Source organism: Pecten maximus, chromosome 19 (assembly GCF_902652985.1).
Source record: "Pecten maximus chromosome 19, xPecMax1.1, whole genome shotgun sequence".
In the NCBI taxonomy this organism is placed as follows: Eukaryota; Metazoa; Mollusca; class Bivalvia; order Pectinida; family Pectinidae; genus Pecten; species Pecten maximus.
In genome coordinates, this window is record NC_047033.1 from 247,144 (window position 1) to 273,958 (window position 26,815).

General features: G+C 35.3%; 1 protein-coding gene across 4 annotated transcripts in view; it reads left to right on the top strand.

Moving 5' to 3' along the window:
• Positions 1-26,815, top strand: part of LOC117318005 (dynein heavy chain 7, axonemal-like) — an 89,295-nt gene that overhangs the window by 24,346 nt on the left and 38,134 nt on the right. For all 4 annotated transcript variants that reach the window (XM_033872974.1, XM_033872975.1, XM_033872976.1 and 1 more), the window contains 29 exons: positions 312-460; positions 2,157-2,430; positions 2,759-2,865; positions 3,062-3,260; positions 3,516-3,869; positions 4,009-4,118; positions 4,612-4,780; positions 4,917-5,019; positions 5,276-5,403; positions 6,744-6,956; positions 7,202-7,435; positions 7,557-7,670; positions 7,935-8,084; positions 8,431-8,613; positions 8,918-9,097; positions 9,637-9,768; positions 11,262-11,357; positions 11,662-11,787; positions 12,058-12,255; positions 12,508-12,663; positions 19,433-19,728; positions 20,366-20,582; positions 22,433-22,749; positions 22,946-23,087; positions 23,941-24,054; positions 24,484-24,783; positions 24,946-25,175; positions 25,466-25,655; positions 26,220-26,564. In XM_033872974.1, the coding sequence (XP_033728865.1) occupies positions 312-460; positions 2,157-2,430; positions 2,759-2,865; positions 3,062-3,260; positions 3,516-3,869; positions 4,009-4,118; positions 4,612-4,780; positions 4,917-5,019; positions 5,276-5,403; positions 6,744-6,956; positions 7,202-7,435; positions 7,557-7,670; positions 7,935-8,084; positions 8,431-8,613; positions 8,918-9,097; positions 9,637-9,768; positions 11,262-11,357; positions 11,662-11,787; positions 12,058-12,255; positions 12,508-12,663; positions 19,433-19,728; positions 20,366-20,582; positions 22,433-22,749; positions 22,946-23,087; positions 23,941-24,054; positions 24,484-24,783; positions 24,946-25,175; positions 25,466-25,655; positions 26,220-26,564 (5,526 nt within the window). The remainder of the gene's footprint in view (positions 1-311; positions 461-2,156; positions 2,431-2,758; positions 2,866-3,061; positions 3,261-3,515; positions 3,870-4,008; positions 4,119-4,611; positions 4,781-4,916; positions 5,020-5,275; positions 5,404-6,743; positions 6,957-7,201; positions 7,436-7,556; positions 7,671-7,934; positions 8,085-8,430; positions 8,614-8,917; positions 9,098-9,636; positions 9,769-11,261; positions 11,358-11,661; positions 11,788-12,057; positions 12,256-12,507; positions 12,664-19,432; positions 19,729-20,365; positions 20,583-22,432; positions 22,750-22,945; positions 23,088-23,940; positions 24,055-24,483; positions 24,784-24,945; positions 25,176-25,465; positions 25,656-26,219; positions 26,565-26,815) is intronic.

Genomic DNA, 26,815 nt, shown 5'->3' on the forward strand with positions numbered 1-26,815 from the left:
GACTTTATCAGCATATATATAAAGTGGTGTTTATAAGGTCTGCTACAAGGATTTTGGACTAATACTTGGCTCCATTCCCAATTGAAATTATTGAATGATTTAAGTTGAATTCAAAAAATTTAGCTTTTCTCCTGAAAATTTTCTTCCCAAGCCAATTCACCAATTCTTTTTTACCAAAATGAGGCAAAAAAAGCCCTGAAAAGAGAGAAAGAGAAATGTCTTATTACACCTGATTTGATAGTTGACTTGTAAAGAAGGCTCAACTTTTATATCACTTTCAGATTGTGATTGCGTTGTCTTTGTGTTTGTAGATTGAGTTTACCATCATCCCATACCGTGACACAGGAACACAGATTCTGTCGTCCGTCGACGACATCCAGCTTCTCCTTGACGACCACATCGTGAAGACACAGACCATGAGGGGATCTCCGTTTATAAAACCATTCGAGAACGAGATTCGGTACGAGATCATCCTAGCCATAACTTACCTGCTAAATACAATTTGTCTCTTGACTAAATTGTTCTTCTCACAGGATCAACTTATCAATAAATGAATGAATAGTTTATGTCGAAAAATCAAAGTCAAAAGTCAAAGCAAATAACTGTAGTAAACAATATAAAAAACACAGATAGTAAAAAATAAATGTATGTGCAAATTAAAATCAAAACAAAAAAATTGGTAAATTTCTTTTTTGCTGAAATTCTTGTATGCTGTATATAAAAGATTTTACATGATTGATGTAGCTGTGTTTTAGCACTGTTCACAATGTTAATCAATGAACAAACCAAAACTGTCAAATACCCAGTTATATGGCAAGGATAGCGATATAACAAAAAGGTATTCATTCTCTTCTGGTTGTATACTAATGGTCTGTTTCCCATTTCAAATTCTTGTTATTGTACAACTTGGGAGATCAAAAAATAAAAAAAAATAAAACACAAAAAAGAAAAATATTATTTCATTTGATGAGAGAAGTTCTTGGCAATATTTATAATTTTGAAATAAGATTTACTTACCTCCAGATGAGTTATCATATAGAGTAATTACCCAATAGTTACCTCCAGTTAACATTGAGTGATATACAGTAATTACCCAATAGTTACCCTCAGTTAACATTGAGTGATATACAGTAATTACCCAATAGTTACCCTCAGTTAACATTGAGTGATATACAGTAATTACCCAATAGTTACCCTCAGTTAACATTGAGTGATATACAGTAATTACCCAATAGTTACCTCCAGTTAACATTGAGTTATATACAGTAATTACCCAATAGTTACCCTCAGTTAACATTGAGTGATATACAGTAATTACCCAATAGTTACCTCCAGTTAACATTGAGTGATATACAGTAATTACCCAATAGTTACCCTCAGTTAACATTGAGTGATATACAGTAATTACCCAATAGTTACCCTCAGTTAACATTGAGTGATATACAGTAATTACCCAATAGTTACCTCCAGTTAACATTGAATGATATACAGTAATTACCCAATAGTTACCCTCAGTTAACATTGAGTGTTAAACAGTAATTACCCAATAGTTACCCTCAGTTAACATTGAATGATCTACAGTAATTACCCAATAGTTACCCTCAGTTAACATTGAGTGATATACAGTAATTACCCAATAGCTACCCTCAGTTAACATTGAATGATCTACAGTAATTACCAATAGTTACCTCCAGTTAACATTGAGTGATATACAGTAATTACCCAATAGTTACCCTCAGTTAACATTGAGTGATATACAGTAATTACCCAATAGTTACCCTCAGTTAACATTGAATGATCTACAGTAATTACCCAATAGTTACCTCCAGTTAACATTGAGTGATATACAGTAATTACCCAATAGTTACCCTCAGTTAACATTGAGTGATATACAGTAATTACCCAATAGTTACCCTCAGTTAACATTGAGTGATATACAGTAATTACCCAATAGTTACCCTAAGTTAATATTGAGTGATATACAGTAATTACCCAATAGTTACCCTCAGTTAATATTGAATGATATACAGTAATTACCCAATAGTTACCCTCAGTTAACATTGAGTGATATACATTATAGCCTCAGCATAATCATATACATTGTACACATGAAGTCTCTTTCAGTAAGGAATAATTTAACATGTTTTGATTGACAGAGACTGGGAAGGCAAGCTGATGCTGCTCCAGGACATTCTAGATGAATGGCTGAAGGTACAGGCGACCTGGCTTTACCTGGAACCCATCTTCAGCTCCCCCGATATCATGGCCCAGATGCCTGAGGAGGGCCGTCGCTTCACAACTGTCGACAAAAACTGGAGGGACATCATGAAGTCTGCTGTGGTCGACAAGCATGTATTGGCCGTCATTGAGATCGAGAAAATCCTGGAAAGACTGAAGAAGTCGAATGAATTGCTGGAGCTTATCCAGAAGGTGATTGTGTTATTTCATTAGAAAGTTGGTAATGAATTTATTCAGAAAGTGACTGTTATTTTATCAGAAATTTGGAATTTGAAATTCTTCAGAAGGTATTATCTATGCAATGGTTAATATCCAAGCCAAAAGTTATCAAAATCTGTAAAAAATGAAAAATGGAAGATGATTTCTATTTCAAGAACAGAATCACTCATCCATATGAGGAAGATAGTGGAGTGTTTTCAGTTGTCTCCCCTGATTTTCTACATAATAAAGCTATTTTTGTTTTATACTGGAAAAACTCTTTTGTGATATTTTAAAATTTAAAATGCTCTTTTCATTACAGGGTTTGAATGACTACCTGGAAAAGAAACGTCTGTTTTTCCCAAGATTCTTCTTCCTCTCCAACGATGAACTGTTAGAAATCTTATCCGAGACCAAAGATCCCACCAGGTAATGATGATTGGTGCGATTCGTTATTAAGTACAATCGTATTGATTGGTCAAGATTGATTTAAAGGCTGTATGCTAGCTTTGTGGAAAGAGTTACAATGTAAAAGTTCCAATATAATTAAAAGTAATATTTATGAATTAGATGCCTTGCTGATTATGAATTGATTATAATGTAGCAATTCTCTTTAATTTTACAGAGTACAGCCACATTTGAAGAAATGTTTTGAAGGAATTTCTCGTCTGGAGTTCACCGACACTTTGGACATTACTCACATGAAGAGTAGTGAAGGAGAGATAGTGGAGCTCATTGATGTCATCTCAACATCCAAAGCTCGTGGACAGGTGGAGAAATGGCTGCTAGAACTGGAGGCTGACATGATTGGTTCTCTTCACAAGGTACAGCTTTAGATATTAAAAAATATATATCAGGTACCAAAACAGCTTCTAGAACTTGAAGTTGACATGAGTGCTTCTGTTCACAAGGTTCATCTATAATCATGAAATAAAAACTATTTACATTAAAACAGTTGATGAAAATATATTCATGCTGAAATAGAATTATGTAAAAGAGAAAAAAATTACACTGTCGCTTTTAAGTATGGACTTTGTGACTTTTTACAAAGATAAACATCTGTTATGATACATTTTCAGACGACAGGGGAGGCTATTCAGGCCTATGTGAAGCAGACTCGGTCGGATTGGGTAAAAGCTTGGGCTGGTCAGTGTGTGTTAGCTGTAGCTTCTATGTACTGGACAACATACATTCATGAAGCATTCAAAAAGGGCGGCACTGCTCTTGAGGAATACCTCCAAATCAACAACTCACAAATCGACGACATCGTAGCAATGGTGCGAGGCAAACTCTCAAAACAAAATCGTGTCACCCTCCAGGCCCTCATCGTATTGGATGTCCATGCTCGGGACGTGCTGGCTCAACTAGTCAAGAGCAATGTATGTGACGAGATGGACTTTGCCTGGCTTAGCCAGCTCCGTTATTACTGGGAGGTAGGCATCTCTTGTTAAAACTCCAGTACCTAAGACATTTACCTACAAGTTATTATCATATGTTGAGATTGAGTCTGTACATTACAGTTATTGTAAATCAGAAAGATTTCCTAATAAAATGGTTACTATTTATTTACAGGATGATCGTATGATCACTCGTATGATCAACTCTATGCTGAAGTATGGTTATGAATACCTCGGCAACACTGGACGTCTCGTCATCACCCCTCTCACTGACAGGTGTTACAGGTAAGTCTAATTCACTGACAGGTGTTACAGGTAAGTCTAATTCGCTGACAGGTGTTACAGGTAAGTCTAATTCACTGACAGGTGTTACAGGTAAGTCTAATTCACTGACAGGTGTTACAGGTAAGTCTAATTCACTGACAGGTGTTACAGGTAAGTCTAATTCGCTGACAGGTGTTACAGGTAAGTCTAATTCACTGACACGTGTTACAGGTAATTCTAATTCACTGACAGGTGTTACAGGTAAGTCTAATTCGCTGACAGGTGTTACAGGTAAGTCTAATTCACTGACAGGTGTTACAGGTAATTCTAATTCACTGACAGGTGTTACAGGTGAGTCTAATTAGTTTTGATTTCTTTAAAAGTCTACATCAGAAAAGTATACATTAGTACTTGACTTTTTCTATTTGAATATAATTGAATCAGTTTGAATTTTTAATACTGATCGAATTTTAAACCCTGGAGATTTTAATTTGGTTTGACCATTTCCTTGTAGAACCTTGTTTGGCGCTCTCCATCTCCATCTTGGTGGAGCTCCTGAAGGACCTGCTGGGACCGGAAAAACTGAAACCACTAAGGATCTCGCCAAAGCTGTCGCAAAACAATGTGTTGTCTTCAACTGCTCCGACGGTCTCGACTTCATTGCCCTGGGGAAATTCTTCAAGGTAACAATTTTGATCAGATTGGATTTTGTATAACATTTACATCTTTTTTTTCTGAATGATTTAAAAAAAAATAATTTCAAATTGATGTATACAGTCATAATGAAAACCATTGTATGTTCTTAAACAAATTTTGTAGGGTCTGGCCTCTTGTGGTGCGTGGTCTTGCTTTGACGAGTTTAATCGTATTGATCTAGAGGTGTTATCAGTCGTGGCCCAGCAGATCCTCACCATCCAGAGAGGTAAGTAGTATTGTACATCATCACATTAGTAAATAGCTTACAATCAAAATCTTGTCTTGTTGAAGTTCTTGCGCTATAAAATAGGGAAGAAACCTTCTTTTGTTTTACCTGCATATTTCACATAAAAATATAATCTGATCATTCAAGTAATTGAAACAAAATTCCTGAATCATTAGTTTCATTGAAGCCCATAATTGCAAGCATTTTAAAATATATCAGACATATATCACTAATATGTACACGACTTTTTAACTAGGTATTAATGCCGGAGCGGACCGCATGATTTTTGAGGGTACAGAGATCAGACTGGATCCTACCTGTTCAGTATTCATCACCATGAACCCTGGTTATGCTGGGCGCTCTGAACTCCCTGACAACCTCAAGGTCAGTACTAACACCTACTCCATTTAACCACATGTTGTTGGAATTAAAAATGAAAGAATAATTCTGATGTCATTTCCGTTCCCAGCGTCTAAATAGTGTAATCAGCTCAGACCTTAGTCATTCCCGCGTCTAAATAGTGTAATCAGCTCCGACCTTAGTCATTCCCGCGTCTAAATAGTGTAATCAGCTCCGACCTTAGTCATTCCCGCGTCTAAATAGTGTAATCAGCTCAGACCTTAGTCATTCCCGCGTCTAAATAGTGTAATCAGCTCCGACCTTAGTCATTCCCGCGTCTAAATAGTGTAATCAGCTCAGACCTTAGTCATTCCCGCGTCTAAATAGTGTAATCAGCTCAGACCTTAGTCATTCCCGCGTCTAAATAGTGTAATCAGCTCCGACCTTAGTCATTCCCGCGTCTAAATAGTGTAATCAGCTCCGACCTTAGTCATTCCCGCGTCTAAATAGTGTAATCAGCTCCGACCTTAGTCATTCCCGCGTCTAAATAGTGTAATCAGCTCCGACCTTAGTCATTCCCGCGTCTAAATAGTGTAATCAGCTCAGACCTTAGTCATTCCCGCGTCTAAATAGTGTAATCAGCTCCGACCTTAGTCATTCCCGCGTCTAAATAGTGTAATCAGCTCCGACCTTAGTCATTCCCACGTCTAAATAGTGCAATCAGCTCCGACCTTAGTCATTCCCGCGTCTAAATAGTGCAATCAGCTCAGACCTTAGTCATTCCCGCGTCTAAATAGTGTAATCAGCTCAGACCTTAGTCATTCCCGCGTCTAAATAGTGCAATCAGCTCCGACCTTAGTCATTCCCGCGTCTAAATAGTGCAATCAGCTCCGACCTTAGTCATTCCCGCGTCTAAATAGTGTAATCAGCTCCGACCTTAGTCATTCCCGCGTCTAAATAGTGTAATCAGCTCAGACCTTAGTCATTCCCGCATCTAATGCATCTAAATAGTGTAATCAGCTCCGACCTTAGTCATTCCCGCGTCTAAATAGTGTAATCAGCTCAGACCTTAGTCGGGTTTATTAACAGAAGTTGAGGAAGTATCCTAATTTAATCAACTGGTCAATTATACAAAACATCAGGTTTAAATTGGGTAATGGGATAAGGATGATACTTCGAGCCAGATTAATTATTTCTGATGAATCGTCGATCCGTCTATTACTTCTTAAAAAGATCAATTGAACTGTTTTATTGGCAGCCTGTTGTGTTTATGATACATTTTCCTTATATTTATTTATATCTTTATAAAAGATGAATAGTCGTATTGATACAGAATCTGTAGACTTTTACTGTACAAGCCTATAGCCAAGTGATTTGTATTTCAGGCGTTGTTCCGTACTGTGGCTATGATGGTGCCCGATTACGCTCTGATTGCTGAGATCTCCCTGTACTCCTGTGGTTTTGTGCACGCTCGTCCTCTCTCTGTCAAGATCGTGGCCGTGTACCGTCTGTGTTCTGAACAACTGTCCTCACAGCATCATTATGATTACGGCATGAGGGCCGTCAAGTCTGTACTGACTGCTGCCGGTAATCTGAAGGTATAATTTTATGTCTTATACATAAATAAATAATTAAATAAGAGATGATAATGTGCAGAAGATTGGCTGATTTTAGCCATTTTAGCTCCCTAAAAAAGGCTCATTCCGTAATTTCATCTCTGTTAAATAAACAGTACTTTTGGACTAAATTTCATAATACAAATCAGAGTATTTGTGATCAGCCATTTTCAGGAGAAATATTACTGAGACATTGCATTAACAATATCACTGTTTCATTGTTTTAGCTGAAATACCCAGAGGAGGATGAAAATGTGTTGATGTTGCGCTCAATTATTGACGTGAATTTGCCGAAGTTCTTGAGTCACGATCTGCCTCTGTTCCACGGAATCACCTCTGACTTGTTCCCGGGAATAAAACTTCCTCCTCCAGACTACGATGTCCTGAACGAAGCTATCAAAGCGAACTGCCTCAAATTGAACCTGCAGTGTGTTGACTTCTTCCAGGAAAAGATTCAACAGGTGAGATGTTTCTCAGAACTTTATTGAAACTATGGTCATGATGTTCTTTAGAACTGTGTTATAATAAAAAAAACTATTCCATGGTGGTATATGTCTATTAAGGACTCTGTTTTTTCCCCAGATATACGAGATGATGATCGTCCGTCACGGTTTCATGATAGTCGGTGAGCCATTTGGTGGCAAGACAAGTGCTTACAAGGTTCTGTCTCATGCTCTTGGCGACATTCATGAGAAGGTGAGCGTCACAATGCTATGATATGGCATTAATTTATTTACAGTAGAAATGATTACAGTAGCATTTCTCTTATTAGTGATTTTGTGCTTTAAATAATTCTAGTTATGTCCCAATTTTCATAAAAAATTCTGCAAACATGTAGCGTAAAAATCCCATTGAATTTTGTAGTAATTTTTTGTCTCTTATAACATTTACATCATTGAGTTATGCCGGTTGGCTTTTTTAAACTATACAGCACAAGCATATCGTACTGTTAATTTTCAGGGTTTGATGGAAGAGAACAAAGTCCAGATCACTGTCCTTAACCCCAAGGCTGTTACTATGGGTCAGCTTTACGGTCAGTTTGACCCCGTCTCCCACGAGTGGTCAGATGGAATACTTGCCGTGTCCTACAGAGCCTTCGCCACTTCTACGGTCAGTAGATTTATTCTTTATCATTAACATCCCCAATGATAGATCTCCTTTTCTTATCAGCAACACTCAGACGAGTTCTTCCCTCATATCATGACTTTGGTAAAATAACTTTTTTAAGTGAAACTGGTCCGACAATCTATACAATGTAGTTTGTTTAAACTGGCACCAAGCACTGACACAGTAAAATCTCTGCTTGAAAACATCACAAATGAATAAATTTCATCATACTTTCTGTAGAACTGTTAAAAGTAAAATACACAATGTGACTGCTATCAGAAATACTCCATTCTATCATTGATTTACCTCCAAGTCCGGATGTTTCATTGCTTTGTTTTCTTTTGTGCAGACCCCGGATAGGAAATGGTTGATCTTTGATGGTCCAGTCGATGCCATCTGGATTGAAAACATGAACACTGTCCTGGACGACAACAAGAAGCTGTGTCTGATGAGCGGAGAAATCATCCAGCTGGCTAATACTACCAACCTCATGTTTGAGCCCATGGATCTTGAAGTAGCCTCTCCTGCTACAGTACGTGTAATCAAGGATTTCCTTGCCCCAGATTTACAAGAATCCCTAAACTAAAGGAAATTCCTTAACTTAAAATTTTCTATTAGAACATGTTTGGGATTTAGGTAAAAATCTTTGATAAGGAACTGTCCTTAAATTCTGTATGTTGCTTTTATGTTAAGAAATATTTATGAAATTTTGCCCTGTTCTTGAAAAATGTAATTTATAATTGTACTGTGTAATATGTATTGCTTTCACAGTACTCCTGATAATAAAATTCATCCGATTTTTTCCGAACCCCATAATGATTATCTTCCTTTGACAGGTATCGCGCTGTGGTATGATCTACATGGAGCCGTCATCATTGGGATGGCGGCCAATTGTCAAGTCCTGGCTCCATACCATGCCACCTACACTGACAGAGACCCATAAGTCCACCATTAACGATATGTTTGAGAGGTTTGTGGATGCCTGTATCCAGATGATCAGGAAAGGGGGTGTTGTTGTAAGTTCATTTACTGTAATATATCATGAATGTGTTAAAAGATAAATTATTGCCGTCTGACTTCAATTATTGCCGTCTGACTTCAATTATTGCCGTCAAAGTCAGTCATGTATGGAGATATTTCTCTCCAAATAAAAGATTACAATAATTTCATGATAGAAATATGTAACCTTCAGTGAAACAGATCCAAAGTATGAATGATCAATGTAAAAAAAAAAAAAAAAAAAAATAACCCCAAGTTATATACTTTCGAATTTAGGTTATATGTGATGAGAGTATGCTTTCATCTACACAAATTAAGAATCAAGTGAATTCAAACATTTGTTTTTAAACAGCTGCTAAGATATTATGAATAGCCATCATGTAAAAGCCTTAGTTAATTGTTGTCTACACTGTGAATATTCCATAGGGACCATCAAACCTCAAATTCATTAAATTAATTTGGAAAAAAAGTTTCACTTGTTAGTAAAGCCAGTAATTATTGTTACCGTAAATAAAATCCGGGTTACTGGTAAACTAACAAATTATTTTTCTTACAGGAACTTTCACCAACCACTGACATTTCATTGGTCAATTCTCTAATGAATCTGATGGACACTTTGATGGACGAATTCCAGGATGAGGCTAAAATCTCACAGATGGAAGAAAGGGAGATAATTACATGGCTAGAGGTAAAATATCACAACAGATTATTATTGTGTCAGTGGACATAAGGGGGCACTTTGTTATAAATAAAAATATCTTTTAAGAAATGATTAAATATTATGGAATTAATTTTTAGCAACTTAGGTCCAGAAAAAATGTTGTAATATCAACCAGGGATTATGGCCTGTTTTTGTGACATATGCAGAGCTGTAATACTAGAAGTTAACTTATAATTAGGTATCAAACGGATGAAATCTGCCAAATGAATGATCTATTGGATACATGTTGTTTTCATAATACAGAGCAACCCGCTTATTTGCATACCCCTTTTTCCACGACAAAATATGCAAATAACCGGAGTATTCGTATAGGCGGAGTTGGGTTTTGGCCCCTCTTATACACATGTAGATCGTCGGGTAGGTACTCAAAATGGGCTCTATATGATTGTTTACGTTATTTGCATTAAAAATATATTTTTAAAAAAATATTATTTAAAATATAAGAGTAAATACGAAATACACGGGTTGTTATTTTTTGTAAATGTACAAATATTTGCATACAATTCATCGTTTACTACTTGTCACTCCGAGTCTCTGGGTCGGATATCGGTCATACGCGCGTGGGTTGGCACTAGACTACGAATGATGTACAATGTCATCATTTCAATTAACATTCATTATTGTCTCGAGATGCGTTGTGTTCCTGCTATGAGTATATTAGTTGTTTGATCATAGATGATGAACTGCTGAAGCGATAAACTGTCTTAAATGACCGTGACATGTTATTGTCGTTTGGGTTTGTTTTGGAAAATGGCGCACACACACAAAGAGTTGTCGTTCATTACACATATGCCCCCACAATGCAACGCGGCTAGTAAACAATCATGGCGATCGCAATCTGCCTCAGCGAGTGTTCAAGTGCACAGAACACAGGTTTGGATCGATGCTATAATAAATAAACAAATCTCATCAAAAGATGAGGCATATAAATATTTTATTCAGTAATTCTTCTGCACATTGCTACTGATATGGTCTGAAAAATAACTTAATGTCGATATCGATGCATCGAACGTAACCTGTAATGACGAAGTGTGAACCAATGATAAGATAACGTTGTACATCGAATCGAATCAATATGTAAGTTAAAACACATTTCATAAAACCGGGAAAATCACAAAAATATCCTAAAATCAATTAAAAATTTTCGATTTTTTGGAATTTTTATATGCATATAAGCGGGAGTCAGTGTTTTAGTCGATGCAAATACACGGGATTAAAATACAAAGATAAAGAAGAAAAAAATCGGGACTTGAGAATTTTATGCAAATAAGCGGGATATTCAAATAACCGATATGCAAATAAGTGGGCTCCTCTGTAGTTATATTTCAATAATCATATTCTTTATGAAATTGTAAATTTGAGTCAGACATATCAGACTCGATCAGCCTGGACTTTCCTGTACTTAACTATTTTAGGTATTTAGGTATTATTTTTCTGTACTAATGTGGTTTCTTTTCCAGAGTATTTTCTTCTTTGCCATTACATGGTCAATTGGTGGGAGCTGTTCTGATGATGGCCGTTCCAAATTCGACAAATTACTCCGAGAACTGATATCAGTGAGTTGTTTAGAAGTGAAGGACTTGTAACTTAAACTATTTATGTATTTAGTGACTGTAGAAGCAGTAGAATGGCAACTTTGAGAATTTTGGTCAGAGAAAAAAAAAAGGGAAAGAAATGGAAAAAATAAAAAATAACAATTATTTTAATACATCAATCAACTTGCTAACAAATGTGACATCCCAAGCTCTAAAATGAAAAAATGATTTTAAATCTTTTCCAAATGGCATTTGGTGCTTTATAATAGATTTTCAATGAGGGGTAATTTTGTATCTGATGACATGGTTGTGTGTGTTTGTACAGGGTGGTATGACGGAGGATACAAGGGTTAAGATCAGTCTACCAGAACTGGTAGACCCACCAATGAAGCCCTACCTTAACCCCTTCCCACCTAAAGGCCGAGTGTATGATTACAGGTTTATCAAGGAGGTAAAGTGAATTTGTCACATTAATTCACAGTTCAACAGGAAAAGTTTCGGATTCAATCTCTATAAATAAAACTCAGTTTTTACTCTGAAAACAAATCGTTATGATTTTGATGATTCAGATTTGAAGGTTCAAACTTAATATCAATCTTCATGTTGAATCAGACTTTGATTCAGTATTAGATGATTTAGATTTCCATGATAAGACTTTGATGATCCAGAATATGTTTATCCTGATATGGGATGAGGGAAGTCTTTGGTGTATTTGTTGTAGGGATCTGGACGATGGTTACAGTGGTCCGATGAGATAAAGGATTCCCCTCCGATCCCTAAGGAAGCATCCTTTAACGAGATCATTGTTCCCACTGTGGACACAGTGAGGTATACAGCACTTTTAAACATGCTTCTCACACACAAGAAGCCCGTCCTGTTTGTCGGCCCAACCGGTACAGGCAAAAGTGTCTACATTGGGGTAAGTAGTTATTTCTAACAGAATATTTTGTGTAGGTAAAAAAACAACCTGACAGAAAACAAGTATTAATTGTCTTGCTTACCATAAAATGAGGAGCACTGTAAGAATTCTAATATTTACGTTTCAAACAAGTTATTACAAAACTTACAACAGATCTTCCTTACTATCAAATCTTATTCGTGACCATTGTTCTCCTGTTTTTCCAGTTCATGATTTAGGATTTGTGTTAAACTGTTATGTTGTAACTTGTAGAACTTCTTGCTGAACAAGCTAGATAAGGAACTGTACAAACCCAACATCCTGAACTTCTCAGCCCAGACAACAGCCAACCAGACACAGAATATGATTATGTCTAAACTGGACAGGCGAAGGAAGGGTGTGTTTGGTCCACCCCTCGGCAAGACAGCGGTCAGTACCCTGTAAAACTGTTGTTTGAATAATGAGCATTGAATATATGTAAAACTCTGTATGATAAGGCTGTTTAAAGGTATGTATTATAGTACTGTATCTATCACTACAGTCCTATATATAGGTATGTATTATAGTACTGTATCTATCACTACAGTCCTATATATAGGTATGTATTATAGTACTGTATCTATCACTACAGTCCTATATATAGGTATGTATTATAGTACTGTATCTATCACTACAGTCCTATATATAGGTATGTATTATAGTACTGTATCTATCACTAGTCCTATATAAAGGTATGTATTATAGTACTGTATCTATCACTACAGTCCTATATATAGGTATGTATTATAGTACTGTATCTATCACTACAGTCCTATATATAGGTATGTATTATAGTACTGTATCTATCACTACAGTCCTATATATAGGTATGTATTATAGTACTGTATCTATCACTACAGTCCTATATATAGGTATGTATTATAGTACTGTATCTATCACTACAGTCCTATATATAGGTATGTATTATAGTACTGTATCTATCACTACAGTCCTATATATAGGTATGTATTATAGTACTGTATCTATCACTAGTCCTATATATAGGTATGTATTATAGTACTGTATCTATCACTAGTCCTATATATAGGTATGTATTATAGTACTGTATCTATCACTACAGTCCTATATATAGGTATGTATTATAGTACTGTATCTATCACTACAGTCCTATATAGGTATGTATTATAGTACTGTATCTATCACTACAGTCCTATATATAGGTATGTATTATAGTACTGTATCTATCACTACAGTCCTATATATAGGTATGTATTATAGTACTGTATCTATCACTACAGTCCTATATATAGGTATGTATTATAGTACTGTATCTATCACTAGTCCTATATATAGGTATGTATTATAGTACTGTATCTATCACTAGTCCTATATATAGGTATGTATTATAGTACTGTAGCTATCACTACAGTCCTATATATAGGTATGTATTATAGTACTGTATCTATAATCACTAGTCCTATATATAGGTATGTATTATAGTACTGTATCTATCACTAGTCCTATATATAGGTATGTATTATAGTACTGTATCTATCACTACAGTCCTATATATAGGTATGTATTATAGTACTGTATCTATCACTAGTCCTATATATAGGTATGTATTATAGTACTGTATCTATCACTACAGTCCTATATATAGGTATGTATTATAGTACTGTATCTATCACTACAGTCCTATATATAGGTATGTATTATAGTACTGTATCTATCACTACAGTCCTATATATAGGTATGTATTATAGTACTGTATCTATCACTACAGTCCTATATATAGGTATGTATTATAGTACTGTATCTATCACTAGTCCTATATATAGGTATGTATTATAGTACTGTATCTATCACTACAGTCCTATATAAAGGTATGTATTATAGTACTGTATCTATCACTACAGTCCTATATATAGGTATGTATTATAGTACTGTATCTATCACTAGTCCTATATATAGGTATGTATTATAGTACTGTATCTATCACTACAGTCCTATATATAGGTATGTATTATAGTACTGTATCTATCACTAGTCCTATATATAGGTATGTATTATAGTACTGTATCTATCACTACAGTCCTATATATAGGTATGTATTATAGTACTGTATCTATCACTAGTCCTATATATAGGTATGTATTGTATGTAGTACTGTATCTATCACTACAGTCCTATATATAGGTATGTATATAGTACTGTATCTATCACTACAGTCCTTATATAGGTATGTATTATAGTACTGTATCTATCACTACAGTCCTATATATAGGTATGTATTATAGTACTGTATCTATCACTAGTCCTATATATAGGTATGTATTATAGTACTGTACTCTATCACTACGTCCTATATATAGGTAGTATTATAGTACTGTAATCTATCACTACAGGTCCTATATAAAGGTATGTATTATAGTACTGTATCTATCACTACGTCCTATATTAGTATGTATTATAGTACTGTATCTATCACTACAGTCACTATATAGGTATGTATTATAGTTACTGTATCTATCCTACAGTCCTATATATAGGTATGTATTATAGTACTGTATCTATCACGACAGTCCTAATATAGGTATGTTTATAGTACTGTAGCTATCACTAGTCCGATATACTAGGTATGTATTATAGTACTGTATCTATCACTACAGTCCTATATATAGGTATGTATTATAGTACTGTATCTATCACTACAGTCCTATATATAGGTATGTATTATAGTACTGTATCTATCACTACAGTCCTATATATAGGTATGTATTATAGTACTGTATCTATCACTACAGTCCTATATATAGGTATGTATTATAGTACTGTATCTATCACTACAGTCCTATATATAGGTATGTATTATAGTACTGTATCTATCACTACAGTCCTATATATAGGTATGTATTATAGTACTGTATCTATCACTACAGTCCTATATATAGGTATGTATTATAGTACTGTATCTATCACTAGTCCTATATATAGGTATGTATTATAGTACTGTATCTATCACTACAGTCCTATATATAGGTATGTATTATAGTACTGTATCTATCACTACAGTCCTATATATAGGTATGTATTATAGTACTGTATCTATCACTACGTCCTATATATAGGTATGTATTATAGTACTGTATCTATCACTACAGTCCTATATATAGGTATGTATTATAGTACTGTATCTATCACTACAGTCCTATATATAGGTATGTATTATAGTACTGTATCTATCACTACAGTCCTATATATAGGTATGTATTATAGTACTGTATCTATCACTACAGTCCTATATATAGGTATGTATTATAGTACTGTATCTATCACTACAGTCCTATATATAGGTATGTATTATAGTACTGTATCTATCACTACAGTCCTATATATAGGTATGTATTATAGTACTGTATCTATCACTACAGTCCTATATATAGGTATGTATTATAGTACTGTATCTATCACTACAGTCCTATATATAGGTATGTATTATAGTACTGTATCTATCACTACAGTCCTATATATAGGTATGTATTATAGTACTGTATCTATCACTACAGTCCTATATATAGGTATGTATTATAGTACTGTATCTATCACTACAGTCCTATATATAGGTATGTATTATAGTACTGTATCTATCACTACAGTCCTATATATAGGTATGTATTATAGTACTGTATCTATCACTACAGTCCTATATATAGGTATGTATTATAGTACTGTATCTATCACTACAGTCCTATATATAGGTATGTATTATAGTACTGTATCTATCACTACAGTCCTATATATAGGTATGTATTATAGTACTGTATCTATCACTAGTCCTATATATAGGTATGTATTATAGTACTGTATCTATCACTACAGTCCTATATATAGGTATGTATTATAGTACTGTATCTATCACTACAGTCCTATATATAGGTATGTATTATAGTACTGTATCTATCACTAGTCCTATATATAGGTATGTATTATAGTACTGTATCTATCACTAGTCCTATATATAGGTATGTATTATAGTACTGTATCTATCACTACAGTCCTATATATAGGTATGTATTATAGTACTGTATCTATCACTAGTCCTATATATAGGTATGTATTATAGTACTGTATCTATCACTACAGTCCTATATATAGGTATGTATTATAGTACTGTATCTATCACTACAGTCCTATATATAGGTATGTATTATAGTACTGTATCTATCACTACAGTCCTATATATAGGTATGTATTATAGTACTGTATCTATCACTACAGTCCTATATATAGGTATGTATTATAGTACTGTATCTATCACTAGTCCTATATATAGGTATGTATTATAGTACTGTATCTATCACTACAGTCCTATATAAAGGTATGTATTATAGTACTGTATCTATCACTACAGTCCTATATATAGGTATGTATTATAGTACTGTATCTATCACTAGTCCTATATATAGGTATGTATTATAGTACTGTATCTATCACTACAGTCCTATATATAGGTATGTATTATAGTACTGTATCTATCACTAGTCCTATATATAGGTATGTATTATAGTACTGTATCTATCACTACAGTCCTATATATAGGTATGTATTATAGTACTGTATCTATCACTAGTCCTATATATAGGTATGTATTATAGTACTGTATCTATCACTACAGTCCTATATATAGGTATGTATTATAGTACTGTATCTATCACTACAGTCCTATATATAGGTATGTATTATAGTACTGTATCTATCACTACAGTCCTATATATAGGTATGTATTATAGTACTGTATCTATCACTAGTCCTATATATAGGTATGTATTATAGTACTGTATCTATCACTACAGTCCTATATATAGGTATGTATTATAGTACTGTATCTATCACTACAGTCCTATATAAAGGTATGTATTATAGTACTGTATCTATCACTACAGTCCTATATATAGGTATGTATTATAGTACTGTATCTATCACTACAGTCCTATATATAGGTATGTATTATAGTACTGTATCTATCACTACAGTCCTATATATAGGTATGTATTATAGTACTGTATCTATCACTAGTCCTATATAGGTATGTATTATAGTACTGTATCTATCACTACAGTCCTATATATAGGTATGTATTATAGTACTGTATCTATCACTAGTCCTATATATAGGTATGTATTATAGTACTGTATCTATCACTAGTCCTATAAATAGGTATGTATTATAGTACTGTATCTATCACTAGTCCTATATATAGGTATGTATTATAGTACTGTATCTATCACTACAGTCCTATATATAGGTATGTATTATAGTACTGTATCTATCACTACAGTCCTATATATAGGTATGTATTATAGTACTGTATCTATCACTAGTCCTATATATAGGTATGTATTATAGTACTGTATCTATCACTACAGTCCTATATATAGGTATGTATTATAGTACTGTATCTATCACTACAGTCCTATATATAGGTATGTATTATAGTACTGTATCTATCACTACAGTCCTATATATAGGTATGTATTATAGTACTGTATCTATCACTACAGTCCTATATATAGGTATGTATTATAGTACTGTATCTATCACTAGTCCTATATATAGGTATGTATTATAGTACTGTATCTATCACTACAGTCCTATATATAGGTATGTATTATAGTACTGTATCTATCACTAGTCCTATATATAGGTATGTATTATAGTACTGTATCTATCACTACAGTCCTATATATAGGTATGTATTATAGTACTGTATCTATCACTACAGTCCTATATATAGGTATGTATTATAGTACTGTATCTATCACTACAGTCCTATATATAGGTATGTATTATAGTACTGTATCTATCACTAGTCCTATATATAGGTATGTATTATAGTACTGTATCTATCACTACAGTCCTATATATAGGTATGTATTATAGTACTGTATCTATCACTACAGTCCTATATATAGGTATGTATTATAGTACTGTATCTATCACTAGTCCTATATATAGGTATGTATTATAGTACTGTATCTATCACTAGTCCTATATATAGGTATGTATTATATGTAGTACTGTATCTATCACTAGTCCTATATATAGGTATGTATTATAGTACTGTATCTATCACTACAGTCCTATATATAGGTATGTATTATAGTACTGTATCTATCACTAGTCCTATATATAGGTATGTATTATAGTACTGTATCTATCACTACAGTCCTATATATAGGTATGTATTATAGTACTGTATCTATCACTACAGTCCTATATATAGGTATGTATTATAGTACTGTATCTATCACTACAGTCCTATATATAGGTATGTATTATAGTACTGTATCTATCACTACAGTCCTATATATAGGTATGTATTATAGTACTGTATCTATCACTACAGTCCTATATATAGGTATGTATTATAGTACTGTATCTATCGCTACAGTCCTATATATAGGTATGTATTATAGTACTGTATCTATCGCTACAGTCCTATATATAGGTATGTATTATAGTACTGTATCTATCACTACAGTCCTATATATAGGTATGTATTATAGTACTGTATCTATCACTACAGTCCTATATATAGGTATGTATTATAGTACTGTATCTATCACTACAGTCCTATATATAGGTATGTATTATAGTACTGTATCTATCACTAGTCCTATATATAGGTATGTATTATAGTACTGTATCTATCACTACAGTCCTATATATAGGTATGTATTATAGTACTGTATCTATCACTAGTCCTATATATAGGTATGTATTATAGTACTGTATCTATCACTACAGTCCTATATATAGGTATGTATTATAGTACTGTATCTATCACTACAGTCCTATATATAGGTATGTATTATAGTACTGTATCTATCACTAGTCCTATATATAGGTATGTATTATAGTACTGTATCTATCACTACAGTCCTATATATAGGTATGTATTATAGTACTGTATCTATCACTACAGTCCTATATAAAGGTAACTTTTATCCAAACTTTTCATTTACAAAAAAGAAAATGAATCATATTGATCTAAAAAAGACACCAATGAACTTGCAGATTTAGTGTGATAGAAATGGTTACATCATTTCAGTGTATTTGTAAGCGAAATTTTTGTCCTACTTTGTATGTAAGATAAGTATCATATAGGTACAATTGTACATTCTTTATCTTATAGCTGGTGTTTGTTGACGATCTGAACATGCCCATGCGTGAAACGTTCGGTGCTCAGCCACCTATTGAGTTACTGCGTCAGTGGCAGGACCATTGGAACTGGTACGACCTGAAGGAAATCACAGCCATGAAGCTGATTGACATCCAGCTGGTTGCGGCCATGGGACCCCCTGGTGGTGGGCGGAATCCTGTCACACCAAGGTTTCTCCGCCATCTCAACACTATCACTATCAACGAGTTTGATGATGAAACCATGATCACCATATTCAAAAGGATTATGGAGTGGCATATTTCCTCCAGGTATGATATATTGTCTATCTCCTCCAGGTATGATATATTGTCTATCTCCTCCAGGTATGATATATTGTCTATCTCCTCCAGGTATGATATATTGTCTATCTCCTCCAGGTATGATATATTGTCTATCACCTCCAGGTATGATATATTGTCTATCTCCTCCAGGTATGATAAATTGTCTATCTCCTCCAGGTATGATATATTGTCTATCTTTTCCAGGTATGATATATTGTCTGTCTCCTCCAGGTATGATATATTGTCTGTCTCCTCCAGGTATGATATATTGTCTATCTCCTCCAGGTATGATATAGGGTCTGTCTCCTCCAGGTATGATATATTGTCTATCTCCTCCAGGTATGATATATTGTCTGTCTCCTCCAGGTATGATATATTGTCTATCTCCTCCAGGTATGATATATTGTCCGTCTCCTCCAGGTATGATATATTGTCTATCTCCTCCAGGTATGATATATTGTCTGTCTGTGGACAAAAACATTTTATCTGTATGGATAGGTGACAGTTATAACAGACCTATCAAAGCATGCTGATCATGTAAGAATATACAGACCAATCGGATTACATGAAATTTTGACCAATCAGACACCACAAATTTTTAATCCATTTCATTTTTTTGCCACAGAGGATTCAGTAATGAGTTCAAACCTTGTGTAGAACAACTCGTACTTGGCACACTGACCGTTTATAAGGAGGCCATGAAGAATCTACTGCCCACACCAACCAAGTCCCACTATCTGTTTAACCTGCGAGATTTCAGTAGGGTCATCCAGGGCGTCCTCCTCTCCACCCCGGAAACCATGGAGGAACCGGCCTCCATGAAGAGACTCTGGGTCCATGAGGTGCGTATAACACAGGGACACTGCTGGGTTGTGATGTAGGTTTGGGGTGTATGTTACAGGGACATTGCTGGGTTGTGATGTAGGTTTGGGGTGTGTATGTTACAGGGACATTGCTGGGTTGTGATGTAGGTTTGGTGTGTGTATGTTACAGGGACATTGCTGGGTTGTGATGTAGGTTTGGGGTGTATGTTACAGGGACATTGCTGGGTTGTGATGTAGGTTTGGGGTGTGTATGTTACAGGGACACTGCTGGGTTGTGATGTAGGTTTGGGGTGTATGTTACAGGGACATTGCTGGGTTGTGATGTAGGTTTGGGGTGTGTATGTTACAGGGACATTGCTGGGTTGTGATGTAGGTTTGGTGTGTGTATGTTACAGGGACATTGCTGGGTTGTGATGTAGGTTTGGGGTGTATGTTACAGGGACACTGCTGGGTTGTGATGTAGGTTTGGGGTGTATGTTACAGGGACACTGCTGGGTTGTGATGTAGGTTTGGGGTGTATGTTACAGGGACACTGCTGGGTTGTGATGTAGGTTTGGGGTGTATGTTACAGGGACATTGCTGGGTTGTGATGTAGGTTTGGTGTGTGTAGGTTACAGGAACATTGCTGGGTTGTGATGTAGGTTTGGGGTGTATGTTACAGGGACACTGCTGGGTTGTGATGTAGGTTTGGGGTGTGTATGTTACAGGGAAATTGCTGGGTTGTGATGTAGGTTTGGGGTGTATGTTATAGGGACATTGCTGGGTTGTGATGTAGGTTTGGGGTGTGTATGTTACAGGGACACTGCTGGGTTGTGATGTAGGTTTGGGGTGTATGTTACAGGGATACTGCTGGGTTGTGATGTAGGTTTGGGGTGTATATGTTACAGGGACACTGCTGGGTTGTGATGTAGGTTTGGGGTGTATATGTTACAGGGACACTGCTGGGTTGTGATGTAGGTTTGGGGTGTATGTTACAGGGACATTGCTGGGTTGTGATGTAGGTTTGGGGTGTATGTTACAGGGACACTGCTGGGTTGTGATGTAGGTTTGGGGTGTATGTTACAGGGACATTGCTGGGTTGTGATGTAGGTTTGGGGTGTATGTTACAGGGACATTGCTGGGTTGTGATGTAGGTTTGGGGTGTATGTTACAGGGACATTGCTGGGTTGTGATGTAGGTTATGGGTGTATGTTACAGGGACATTGCTGGGTTGTGATGTAGGTTTGGGGTGTATGTTACAGGGACATTGATGGGTTGTAATGTAGGTTTGGGGTGTATGTTACAGGGACACTGCTGGGTTGTGATGTAGGTTTGGGGTGTATGTTACAGGGACATTGCTGGGTTGTGATGTAGGTTTGGGGTGTATGTTACAGGGACATTGATGGGTTGTAATGTAGGTTTGGGGTGTATGTTATAGGGACATTGCTGGGTTGTGATGTAGGTTTGGGGTGTATGTTACAGGAACATTGCTGGGTTGTGATGTAGGTTTGGGGTGTATGTTACAGGGACATTGCTGGGTTGTGATGTAGGCTTGGGGTGTATGTTATAGGGACATTGCTGGGTTGTGATGTAGGTTTGGGGTGTGTATGTTACAGGGACATTGCTGGGTTGTGATGTAGGCCAGGGAAACGTATGTCATTCAAAGAAGGATTGGTGTCTGGTTTTGAAATGGAAATTTTTGGTTTTGAAAAAATTTAATTGGCAGTATCAGACTGAATCAAAACTTGTTTCACAACACAATGTTTTGAACATCTATGTTATAAAGGAGAACTTGTGTTATGTGGAACGTTTTGTATTCAGAACAGAAATATTGATCTAAATTTTTTTTGTTTAGACAGGTTTTGATTTACTCCTTAATAACATTACAGGTATTCAGAGTCTACTATGATCGTCTTGTTGATGATGCTGATCGCAATTGGCTCTTTACCTACGTCCGTGAAGTGTGTAAAACTGAACTCAGGGAGGACTTTGATCAGTTATTTATTCATCTGGACTTCGATAATGATGGCAAGGTCACAGAGGATGACCTCCGTAGTTTAGTGTATTGTGACTTCGCAGACCCGAAATCTGACTCTAAACATTATGTGGAGGTTCGAGATCTAGAAAATCTACGAGTAACTGTAGAAGGATACCTGGATGAATTTAACAACATGAGTAAAAAACCAATGAACCTCGTATTATTCAGGTAATTCATCAACACAGATTATGACTTTATATTAGACTAATGTGAGTCATCAATAAATTTAACTTTGAAATCAGTAGACAATTTTTTTAATTCTTTCTATAATTAATTTTATAAGTTTGAAAGTGAAAGCTTTTTTATTGATTTTAATTTAAATATCACTATTTGTTGTTAAACTGTCTGTGATTTATATCTTCAGATTTGCCATTGAGCATGTGTCCAGAATTGCTAGAATCATTAAACAGCCAAGAAGTCATGCCCTTCTTGCTGGAGTTGGTGGCTCAGGACGTCAATCTCTCACACGACTTGGTGCCCATATGGCAGACTTTGATCTGTTCCAGGTCTGTATCACTGTCAGATTCAAAAGTATATTCAAGGCGAACTTTTCAGTATAGATATTAGTCAAGAGCTTATCATATTTATGGATAACTAATACTTTAAGATATATATATATATATAATATGTAGTAGAAATAATGAAATCAACACGGCATTTTCGCTAACGTTTTCAGGCCTTGCTGGCCATCTTCAGGCGATTTGTTTATTCTTGCTTAGTTACATTTATGTGACGTCATCTATTTGTGACGTCATAGACAATTACCGCAGGGGAGGTAACAGTATAATTGAAGGTGTCACTACCTAGTGACTGTTTAGTATTGGTTTAAAACGTTTGACAACCAGTTTCTCTTTACAAAGTCTATTGGCGATGCCGGTGTCTCCCATCTGATAAAATGGGAATATGTTAAATGCTCCCTTGCCACAGGTATCCAGGTGTGCACTCAGTGGAATTTGGCGGGTTTCCGGCGAGCGTATCTGTTGCTTATGTACTCCGACTCTCTCACTAAGTGCATTTATATAAAGCATATATATGCTTGATGTTGGTGAACAAGATTAAGTGATTTGAATAAATAAACTTCAATTGTCTATGAAATCCTGTCAGACATATTAGTATATCAAAAGTATTTCATTTTCTTTAAATCAATTTTAACGTCCATAATATTTATGATTTTGATATTATCATAGTTTCTGTAATGACTTTATTTGTAGTAAGATAATATTGGTTCTGTATAAACAGGTGGTACTGTAGTAAGATAATATTGGTTCTGTATAAACAGGTGGTACTGTAGTAAGATAATATTGGTTCTGTATAAACAGGTGGTACTGTAGTAAGATAATATTGGTTCTGTATAAACAGGTGGAACTCTCAAAAAGTTACGGAAGTCCTGAGTGGCGTGAAGATTTGAAGAGAATTTTACGTAAATCCACAGAAACTGAAAGCCACGGAGTATTCCTGTTCTCTGACACACAGGTAAAAACCAGCATCAGGCGTTAGCGTGATTAGGCTTATCATAGCTTAACAACAGTTTTAAAATCCCGATGAAAATCATTTCTGGTAAAACTAACTAGTCGACAAAATGTTATGAAACTATAACACTCATCAGGGCATTTTAAGGAAAACACACACTCAGGTTTTGAAGTGAAAGAGAAATAAGATTTTCACTAATCAAGTGATTAAGCTAATCACCTTTTGAACAACTGAGCCCAGAATTTTAACAAAACAGACAAAGAAACGTTACTATTGTTTTATTACGTACATTGGGATGAAAGGTAAACAAAGTTTATACAATTGTCAGTGATTCTATTATTCAAGGTTTGAAAAATGTCATATTATTGAAAGCAAATTCACTATTTTTGTTTCCTATATTCAATAAAATACTTAGATACTTTCTGTTTCAAGATTAAACAAGAGTCTTTCCTGGAAGATATCAACAATCTGTTAAATGCTGGTGAGGTACCAAACCTTTTTGCTATTGATGAGAAACAGGAAATCTGTGAAAAAATGCGTCAATTGGATCGACAAAGAGACAAAACAAAGCAAACAGATGGAACACCAGTTGCTTTGTTCAACTTCTTCATCTCCCGCGTTCGTGATCAGCTCCATATTGTGTTGGCCATGAGTCCCATTGGAGACACATTCCGAAGCCGTCTAAGGAAATTTCCATCGCTCGTCAACTGTTGTACCATCGATTGGTTCCAGGCAAGTTACAATAGCAGTACTTTGTTTACATTTACAGATTTATTAGAATATTTTATATTCTCAGTTTTAATTATTTCTTCTACTATTGATTTAAATTCGATTGAAGCCAACATGATGATATCAAAGAAACATTGTCTCTAATGTCTGTACCCCTTATTATAGTCGTGGCCAGAGGATGCCTTACAAGCCGTCGCTCTGAGATTCCTGGAGGATGTGGAGCTTGGTGAGGAGGAACGTGTTGGCTGTACAACCATCTGTAAACTTTTCCACACTTCCACACGAGATTTGTCATCTCGATTTTATCTGGAGTTGGAACGACACAACTACGTGACACCAACATCATATCTTGAGCTCATCAGCACATTCAAGACTCTTCTGGACAAAAAGCGACAGTAAGTCTAAACAAGTAATTCTGGGATCTTTGAAAAGTAACACTAAGTATAATTTGTTAAAAAAGATTACACTGCAACGAAACAAACTTAATAATGGAGAGATATCTCGACTATAAATCAGTACAGGTATAACATCTGTAAAGTGGTGGTCTGTGTGAAGCCTTATGTTATTGTTATGATAAAGGTATCACTCTGACTTCCTAGTTAGGTTGATATTAAAAAAAAATATTGAATTAAGAAAAAAATAGGATGGATAAATTAAAACAAAATCTGTCATTTTTATCAATCAGAGAGGTTCAGAAACAGAAAAGACGATATGAGGTCGGTCTGGATAAGCTACAGTCAGCTGCGTCTGAGGTTGCTGTGATGCAGAAGGATCTGACAGATCTTCAGCCACAGCTTGTGATCGCCAGTAAGGAGGTCGACGAGATAATGGTGGTCATCGAGAAGGACTCCGTCGAAGTGGCCAAAGTGGAAAAGGTAATTACCGAGTAAACTGTATATTTGATGTGTACCTTGTTCTCTGTAATATGAGCCTGGTAAAATCAGATATGTCAGAACTTTATCAAACAAAACCACGGATGTAGGAAGAAATGTTTATTTATTTCTGTATTTAATGAGAGAATAACTCCTGTAAATGTAACAATGTTTAATTACAAAATGTCCAGTTGTTAAAACTAATGTCTGATGATACTCTGCACAGCTGGCATCTGATTTTAAAATCAAATTTATGTTATGTTGATGTAAAAAGGTGATGAAATAAAGATAATTTGTATTTATCTAGGTTGATTTGTATTTATCTAGGTTGATTTGTATTTATCTAGGTTGATTTGTATTTATCTAGGTTGATTTGTATTTATCCAGGTTGATTTGTATTTATCTAGGTTGATTTGTATTTATCTAGGTTGATTTGTATTTATCTAGGTTGATTTGTATTTATCCAGGTTGATTTGTATTTATCTAGGTTGATTTGTATTTATCTAGGTTGATTTGTATTTATCCAGGTTGATTTGTATTTATCCAGGTTGATTTGTATTTATCTAGGTTGTGAAAGCTGACGAGGCTGTGGCTAATGAACAAGCTAAGGCAGCTAAGGCAATCAAGGATGAATGTGACAATGACCTGGCCGAGGCTATCCCCGCCCTCAACGCTGCCCTGTCTGCGCTGAACACACTCACAGCACAGGACATTACAGTTGTGAAGACAATGAAAAGTCCTCCGTACGGCATCAAACTGGTGCTGGAAGCAGTGTGTGTCCTCAAAGGCATCAAGCCAGAGCGTATACCAGACCCAAGTGGCTCCGGGAAAAAGATTGAGGACTACTGGGGACCCTCCAAGAAAATGTTGGGAGACATGAAATTCTTAGAGAGTCTTAGGGAGTTTGACAAGGTAACTGAGCCGTTTAGAGACATGGCTTTCGTTTTCTAGATGTATTGATGTCTATTTTCTTAGCTTACAAATTCAGCACATTAATAATCAGTGTAATACCTCTTGTGAAAGATTTATGTTTTAATAATATTCCTGATTTTCGTAATGGTTTCTTGAACATTAATGATTTTTATAAATTGTGCAATTCAATGATGAACAGATGAACTTTCAGTAAGTATCTCATACTTTTCTCAACCCAATTACATTATAAT